This window comes from Corvus brachyrhynchos, unplaced genomic scaffold (assembly GCF_000691975.1).
Source record: "Corvus brachyrhynchos isolate BGI_N302 unplaced genomic scaffold, ASM69197v1 scaffold114, whole genome shotgun sequence".
NCBI lineage: Eukaryota > Metazoa > Chordata > Aves > Passeriformes > Corvidae > Corvus > Corvus brachyrhynchos.
In genome coordinates this window covers 4,259,461-4,267,742 of record NW_008238337.1, presented here as the reverse complement: position 1 = coordinate 4,267,742, position 8,282 = coordinate 4,259,461, and the positions used below count along the sequence as shown (strand labels likewise).

Genomic DNA, 8,282 nt, shown 5'->3' with positions numbered 1-8,282 from the left:
TCTTGGTTTTTATCTCTCAAATTATTATTTTTAAGGAGCAGGTACCCCAAAGTACTTTTTTTCCCCCTCTTAAATGTTACCTGAAGCTTCATTTACAACTTCTGAGTTTGGGGGTTTAGGATACCAGGATGCCAGGGCAAGGGACTGTGGTTTTAAACTGCCAGAGGGCAGGGATAGATGGGATAATGGAAAGAAATCCTTCCCTGGGAGAGTGGTGAGGGGCTGGGATGGAATTCCCAGAGAAGCTGTGGCTGCTGCCTCCCTGGAAGTGTCTTAAGGCCAGCTTGGACGGGGCTTGGAGCAACCTGGCACAGTGGAAGGGACAGGGAAGAGATGAGCTTTAAGGTCCCTTCCCACACAAACCATTCTGGGATAGTTGGAGAGATGCCACATAGGGACATTCCTGGTCTCCAGAAGGTTGAGTCCCTGTTGCTGTTTTTAATGAAGGACAGAAAAGTGTTTGGAGGGAAGTGCCCACGAACGTTTCTGTTGGACACCAAGATTCCAGTGCCATCCATTGTCTTTGCTCTGCAGATCCGAAACGAGCTGGAGAAACACATGAACTGCAACTTGAAGGAATTCAAGGAATTTATAGACAATGAAATGCTGCTGATCCTGGGTCAGATGGACAAACCATCCCTGATTTTTGATCATTTGTACCTGGTGAGTGTGAGGAGCTCCAGGAGAGCTGGGCTGTGCTGCGTCCAATCCTTTGCCACTAGATGGTACTCCAGGCAAAACCAGGCTCTGCCTCTGCAACAAAGACTTCCCAGAGATGAACAGTTTGTGCCCGTTGGGGCTTTTTGTTGTTGTTCTGGAGAGAGTCAGAGGAAGTGCTCGTGTTCGAGGGTAAAAGCTGCTTTTTAACAGTTTTAAGCTTTCTCTTGCGAAGGTTTGGGGGGAATCCAAGGTGTAGCCACCACCAGAGCTTTCAGGATGTGCCTCACTTCTTGTGTGTGGCATGTCTGGGATCACAGGTGTATTCACTTTCTTCCCCTGAGCTATTTCTCCCTGTGTTTAAAAATCCAGAGTGGCCGGGGCAGTGATTTGGGATGAGCTCAGTCACACCCTGACCTAGAACTAACTCTGTGTCTCAGTTGTGCCCTTGTCCCTGCTTCAGCAGATCCCTGCCTGCTCAGGACATCTGTCCATGCCCTACTCCTGTCTCAGAGGCTGTTCCCAACATTCCAGTCAGCTCAGGAGGATGGCTGGGGCTGGGGGGTGGCAGAATTTTAGGAAAAAGGGCTGCTTTGGGGCCCCTTGGAAACGTGTGTTTGTGGCTGTTGCAGGGCTCTGAGTGGAACGCTTCCAACCTGGAGGAGCTGCAGGGCTCAGGGTGAGTACTGCCCCTGCCAGGCTCCAAACCCTCTGCTGTGTGCCTGCAATTCCCCCAGGACTCTGGAGAGGACATTTGTAGGCTCTAGGGATGATTTGGGGCCCATTCTCAACCGTGGGGTAACTTCCCATCAGCAGCTCTGTGGAGAAATCTGTCCAACCTCACTTTTATCACCAGCACAGAGGGAAAATAACAAACCTTGTCATTTGTGAGGTCCATCAGGATCTCCATCCCCACAGTGTGCCCAGTGCTGTGCCAGGTGTGAATTCCTGCAGGCTGCAGAGGGCCAAAGGTTACAGCACTAAGGAAAAATCTCCATCCAGATGGAGCAGAGCTGCCTGGGGCTGAGCAAACTCCTCCTCACCTGCCTGGGCAGGCAGCTCCAGGTGTCTCTCCCATCACCACGGTGCTGCTTGGCTCTGTTCCCTGCCACACTTTTTGGATCAGGGAGAATTCTGCCTATGAATATTTGCTGCTTGCCCAAGACCTGCACCAACCTTGGTGTGAGGAACTGAAATTCTTCACGGTTTCAGCACGGCTGAAAATACTTCATTTGGAGTCCTTGGGAGCAGATGTCTGCACATCTTGGGACAAGGAAATCAAGCAGGGTGTTAATGATTATGTCCTGCATTGGGACATGCAGTGTCCAAAGGCAAAGCTGGACAAATTCTGAGACAAATATCCTGTGTCCTTGATTTGTCTGAGTGATAGGAGGTGATAAATCAATCTGGACATTCATTCTCGGGTTATTCTCAGCTTCATTCTCAGCAGCTTCATTCTCATTGTTATCCCTTCTGTGATGTTTGGCAGGAATTGAGAGATAACGTGTGACTCTCTCATGGTTTTGGTGAGAAAGAAGGGGAAGGGATTGCAGCTAAAACCTGCAGCTGGAGATGGTGATCCCTGGGTTCTGCTCCCAGATGATTCACTTCTTTCTGCGTCCCCAGAGCTGTGCAGCACAGCAAAGAGTTCCTGGTTGGGTTACACGGACTCAGAGACAAAAAATGGCATAAAATAACTTCTCCCTCCTGTGCCCAGGGTGTTTGGACACTTTGGGATGTGCTGGCAGTGCGAGGTGGCTGAACGGCCTCCTGTGTGCCCCATGTCACCAGCTGTCCTGGGGGATTGGGATTAGGGCTGTAGGTAAAACCTTACAGCTCACGTTGGGTCGGATTCCATGAGTCCACAGTGTCCCTCAGTGCCTGTTTGATGACCATGGCAGCTCAGGGTGTCTCTCCTCGTGCCCACAGCATTGACTACATCCTGAACGTCACCCGGGAAATCGACAACTTCTTCCCGGGCCTGTTCGCGTATCACAACATCCGCGTGTACGACGAGGAGACCACGGACCTGCTGGCACACTGGAATGAGGCTTATCACTTCATCAACAAGGCCAAGTGAGTGCTGGGACACCTGGCCCTGGGGGAGGGCACATCCCAGCTCTCCGTGTCTCCTCTGGGGCTCTCCTGAAGCCATGTGAACTGCAGGGCCTTGGCATCATCGTTCTGCATCCCCGGAGCTCCCTTGTGCCCTGTCCCTTCCTGGGCTGGCATTAACCTGTTCCTAGCCCAGCGTTTTTATTGCTACTTTCTTTTGCTTCCAAAAGGAAATGAGGATGTTTCCTGTTCTGGAGAAGTTCTGGAGCTGCTCCAGCACGTGTCCATGTTGGACCTGCCCCAGCTGTCTCTGCAGGCAGAGCCTGTCAAACCCTCCTGGGCCTTTACACTCAGCCTTTTCCCAGTGATCCCAGCATCCAAAGACTTGGATGGAGGCAGGAGGCTTTCTCTGAAATGAGGCTGCCCATCTCTAACTCCCAGCTTTTCTGGACAGGGACTCTTCTCCTGGCCCACATAACCTGAAGTGTTCCTCCCCTTTGGAGCCGTGGTGCAGGGTGGGCAGAAGCAGGAAGTGCCATCCCTCCTCTGTAACAAATCCATAACCGGTGACACGGGATTTACTCTTCTGTTTGTCCTCCTGCAGGAAGAACCACTCCAAGTGCCTGGTGCACTGCAAGATGGGCGTGAGCCGCTCCGCATCCACCGTCATCGCCTATGCCATGAAGGAATTCGGCTGGTCCCTGGAAAAGGCCTACAACTACGTGAAGCAGAAGCGCAGCATCGCGCGGCCCAACGCCGGCTTCATGCGGCAGCTGCTGGAGTACGAGGGCATTTTGGATGCCAGGTAAGGCTCGGGATGAGTGGGAAGGAGCTGATTGTGGATAACATCACAAAGGATTGCTGGATCTCCGTGGGGCTCTGTCGGTGTCGTGCCCACAGATGTGTGAGGGGTGTACGCTGAAGGGTCCCTTTAGAAGGGCACAGGCAGAATCCTGGGCCAATTGTACTTTCCCCAAACCTTCCCTGTGCCAGGCTCCCTGCATGGAAATTAGCTGGGAGAGCTGCTCTGGTGTAATTCAGTGAGGGTTTCTCCGTGCTTGGGAAGCACATTTGGATTTCTCAGCAGCCAGTGCTGCTCAGCACAGCATTGTTCTTGTTTTATGAGGCAGAACTGAGCTCAGGCCGTGCCGGAGGCGAAGCGTTCGTGGTTCTGTGCCAACCCCAGGGCTCTGTCACTGCAAGGGCTGTAGTATTTATCTTCTAAGGATACAGGCGAGAACAGCAGGAGCTGTGCCATGGCACATGCAGAGGGGTCAGTTTGGGGTGTTCTGCTCTGAGGAGGCTTCTGTGCCCTGAGGGGTCTCCCAAGGTCTGATCCCACCATGGTTGCTCTCAGGGCACTGCTCTGGAGTGGGCGGGTGGGGGGGAAAAGTCCTGATGCTGAAGGTGATTTTTCCAAGTGGGATCTCAGGTGTGGGCCCAGCCCTTGGGTTCTGGGCTGTGGGGAGGGAGGGAAGCTCCTGGCACTGGGCATGCTGCAGTTGCAGGGCAGTCACTCGTGTCCTTGTCCCATCCTCAGCAAGCAGCGCCACAATAAACTGTGGAAGCAGCAGGCAGAGAGCAACCTGCCCCAGAACACCGACGGCACCACGGGATCGGGAGACTTCTTACTGGAGAGCTTGGACATTGATCTGGAAAACCGCCTGGCTGACCTGGACATGCCTTCCCAGTCGGCCTACCTGGACAACCGCGCCGGCTCCGACGGCTCCGTGGGCTTTGATTACTGCTTCCGCCGCCTCTCGGACACGCTGCTGGAGAACAAGATTCCCGGGGACAGAGAGGGCTTCTTCCACATGGAGCAGCAGCTGGAGCGCGATGCCCTGGTGGGACAGACTCCATCTGCACCACCCCAGGGGAGGCTGCTGGAGACAGGAAAGGCCCCAGAGAGAGCGGAGCTGCTGGCAGAGCTGGGCAGCTTCTGTGAGAAGGAGGCGAAGAAGAAACTGGACTTCAGCCCCAGGAAGGGAAGGATGGTCCTTGGGGCACCGGGGGAGGACGGTGTCAGGGAGGAAAATCCCATGGAGAAGTGGAAGCGACGTTTGTCCATGCACAAGGAGGAGAGCAGGCTCAATAGGGAGAACTTGAATAACAACAACAGCAAAAGGAGTTGCCCAGAGGATTTTGAGGTGCGTATGGAGGTGAGATGGAGGTGATTGGCATGGCTGACTCTGCTGCAAGTGAAACTGCTCTTCTCATCCTCATAGCCCAGTTTCATTTGACTTGGATAAAGCCTTTCATTCCATGATGAGCTTCTCCCCTTTCGAAGTGCTTCTGACCAGGGCTTTGCTTGCCCGAGCTGTGGATGTAGATGCCAGAGAGTGCCCAGTGAGTGCCCTGTAAAGTGCTGTGGGCAGCTCGCTTGCATGACCCTCGCTTGGCACGGTAGGTATTCCTTGGAGACGATGTCTGCTGGGAAAGCACATGGCTGTAGTTCCTGCTGCCAGGCCTGAGGTGGAAATGGGCTTTGCTCCCGATCTCTTTGGTTGTCCCACACCTTGTGGGCTGTGCTGGTGTCCGTTCCATGCTCACTGATCTGTGCCTGTTTTCTCTCCTGCAGCACGATGCCGTGTTCGGGATTCTCAGCAAGGTGAAGCCTTCCTACCAGTCCTGCACTGACTGCATGTACTCCTCAGCGGGACTGTCCCCCGACTCCTTCGGGGAGCAGTGCGAGAGGCTCAGCGCCGGCGCCGCGCGGCGCAGCAGCACCATCTGCACCCAGCCCCCCTTCCTGCCCCACCTGCACTCCCACCTGATGGAGCACCTGCCCAGCAGGGCACAGCCCGAGGAGCCACTCAGAACTAAACATAACGAGGCTCCGCTTCCTCTGGCGCCAGGAGCCGGGACTCTGGAGGTTGGCACGTGCGGGTCACTCGATCAGCACTGCGGCCTTTTGGAGAGAGGGAAAGATGCGCCAAAAACCCCTGAAAAAACTCTGCTGCCCCGGAGAAACTCCCACTGTGACAGGAGCTTCCTTCAGGCAGAGGTGGTGAGGGAAGAGTCTCTGGCCAGGAAGGACCCCAGACCCACCAAGGACCTGAAGTACCTGTTGTTCAGCAAAGACTTGGAGAAGCCGAGCGCCAACAGTTACTTGATGCAGCACCAGGAGTCTCTGCTCCAGCTGCAGAAAGCGGGATTGGTCAGGAAGCACACCAAAGAGCTGGAGCGCCTCAAGAGCCTGCCCTCGGACGCCTCAGCGCTGCTCCGGGACAGCCCCCTGGGCAGGGTCAACTCCAGCATCGTGGAGGAAAGCGAGGACTTGATGTCCCACCCTGGCCTTGTGCCTCTCCTGGCACCGGCCCCGCTGGTGCCCGGAGACGCCGAGAATGACGTAGAGAAGCTGGGGGTGAAGCGCGTCCTGGAGGGGATCTCCCAGAAAATCTCCACGCCGGCCGGGTGCCGTCTGGAGCACACGAGCAGCTTCACCAAGGACTTCCTGAAGACCATCTGCTACACCCCCTCCTCTTCCCGCAGCTCCAACCTGACACGGAGCTCCAGCAGCGACAGCATCCACAGCGTGCGGGGCAAGCCCGGGCTGGTGAAGCAGCGCACGCAGGAGATCGAGACCAGGCTGCGCCTAGCCGGCCTCACCGTGTCCTCACCCCTGAAAAGGTCCAATTCCCTCGCCAAGCTGGGGTGTCTGAACCTGTCCTCCGAGGATTTGTCGAGTGACGTGGACGTGTCCACCATCACAGACTCCAAGGAGGCCGTGTCCAGCGAGTGCTCCGTGCTCTGTGAGCCCCCCCTGAGGAGCACGGACGGCACCTCCAAACCGGGGCTGAAGCCTCTGGGTGGGAACTTGAAGAACATGCTCTGGATGGGCAAAAGTTGATGCCTTGCAGGGGGAGGAGGGGGCTGGATTTTGGGGGTTTGCAGCATTTATTCATTGCCTCAGTGCTGTTTTATCATCTGACTTGCAGCAGCTCATGTGGTGCCACCTCCTCGTCCCCTCCCTGTGCTCCGAGAGAGGAGGAGAGAACCACGATGGGTCACGGTGAAGGGCACAAGGGAAATAAAATGTGTTGCATGGCTTAGAGGAGGACTTGGTGTGTGACTTGCCTGTTGTCCTGCAGGATGCTCTTCCTAGTACTGTTTGCCAAGTGTAATAACGTGGATTTGTGTGTGGTTATGGATAGATATTTGTATCTCTATCTATCTATATCTGAAATGCTGAAATACTCTGTTTCAAAGACTCAAAATAATTATTCATGACTTTTTTTTTTTTTTACAGAACAAACACAAGTCTCTATTTAAACAGGGCACTTGTGGAAAATCCTTAAAATGGTGACACGCACACTACCTCTGTTCTCGCTGGCTTTTCGTCCTGGTTTGCTGTTCGGGGCTTTTATCCAAAAGGCTTTTCCCAGAATTCTTGCTGTTGTTTGAAGGAATTCCCTTAGCATTAGCTGTAAAGGCCTGGAGCAGTGTGGGCACAGAGGCTTCCCCGGGCTGTGGCTGGGAGGTGTCGGAGTGCTGAGCTGTGTCCGTGGGGATGCTCTGTGCTGTGTGGCTGTCACAGGTGTTGTGTTCTTGGGGTGTTTTGCTGTCGTTGTGGTCGGTGTTGTCCCAGTGCTGACAGAGCCTGGCCAGTGGTTGCCTGTGGACCCTCGTGATGTGAAGCTGTGTCAGTGTCGTGGATGCTGTGCCAGGGATCCTCTGTCATTGGGCTGTGAGTGACAGGAGGTGGCCGAGGAGGGGTGGCTCTCCTGGAGCCCCTTAGGTGACCGAGTCTCTTTTGTGGTTGTGCTGTCGGTTTTGTAGGACGGTCCTTGTGCCCTGGGTTTGCTGGCAGCCCGGGAGCTGCTGGAGGAATCCTGGGTGTTATTTATGATGGGTGTCAGGAGCCTGGGTGGCCCTGGAGCCAGGCTGGGCCTGTCCCAGACCTCACAGGGCTGTGAAAGCCCCATGAATCCTGCTCGGGGGAGCAGTTGGACAGAAGCACGGACACTCTCCGAGGAGAGGGATGTTGGAGGGAAGGGGGGCAGCCGGGGGCTGTCCGTGCTCTCAGTCCAGTGTTACCCCTCCTGCCAGGGCTGCTGCTTGGATCACAGCAGTGCACCCGTTCCATAGGGAATGCACTTTCTGTGAGTATTTTTGGCAACCAGCCTGGTCAAGAGCTGCTCCATGTGAGCCCTCACGGAGTCCAGAGGGAAGAGCTTGGGAAGTGAGCAGGGCATGCGCTCCAAACCTCGGTGCCCCCCGATCCCATCCGAGGCCATGTGCCTTCAGGGGATGTTTCGAAGCAGATTTGGGGGATCACACAGGTGGATTTGCTCACCCTGGCTGTGAGTATGCCCACATTTTTAAATCTCCATGGAAAGGCTTTCTTGCAACTCCCCTCTTTGAGGTGGGACAGAGCCAGGCTGCAGCAGCTGCTCTGAACTGTTCTGATTGAAAATTCAGTGTCTCAAGGAAGGGAGCCCGTGTGTTTTCCTGCCCTAAATGCCTGGAGTTCCCTTTTTCCCCTTAAGCATAAGATCCTGCATGTTTCATTTGTGTGAGGAATTGTAGGGACAGGCAATCAGTGAATAATTGTCCCTCCTGAAAGAGTG

General features: G+C 54.9%; 1 protein-coding gene across 2 annotated transcripts in view; it reads left to right on the top strand.

Annotated features, from left to right (window-relative positions):
* The window catches only part of SSH1 (slingshot protein phosphatase 1), a 27,977-nt gene extending 19,701 nt beyond the window's left edge, over window positions 1–8,276 (top strand). For both annotated transcript variants that reach the window (XM_008634070.2, XM_017734874.1), the window contains exons 9-14: window positions 535–663; window positions 1,290–1,336; window positions 2,587–2,733; window positions 3,317–3,517; window positions 4,253–4,859; window positions 5,291–8,276. In XM_008634070.2, coding sequence (XP_008632292.1) covers window positions 535–663; window positions 1,290–1,336; window positions 2,587–2,733; window positions 3,317–3,517; window positions 4,253–4,859; window positions 5,291–6,562 — 2,403 coding nt within the window. In that variant the 3' untranslated portion in view covers window positions 6,563–8,276. The remainder of the gene's footprint in view (window positions 1–534; window positions 664–1,289; window positions 1,337–2,586; window positions 2,734–3,316; window positions 3,518–4,252; window positions 4,860–5,290) is intronic.
* Window positions 8,277–8,282: the final 6 nt, after the last annotated feature.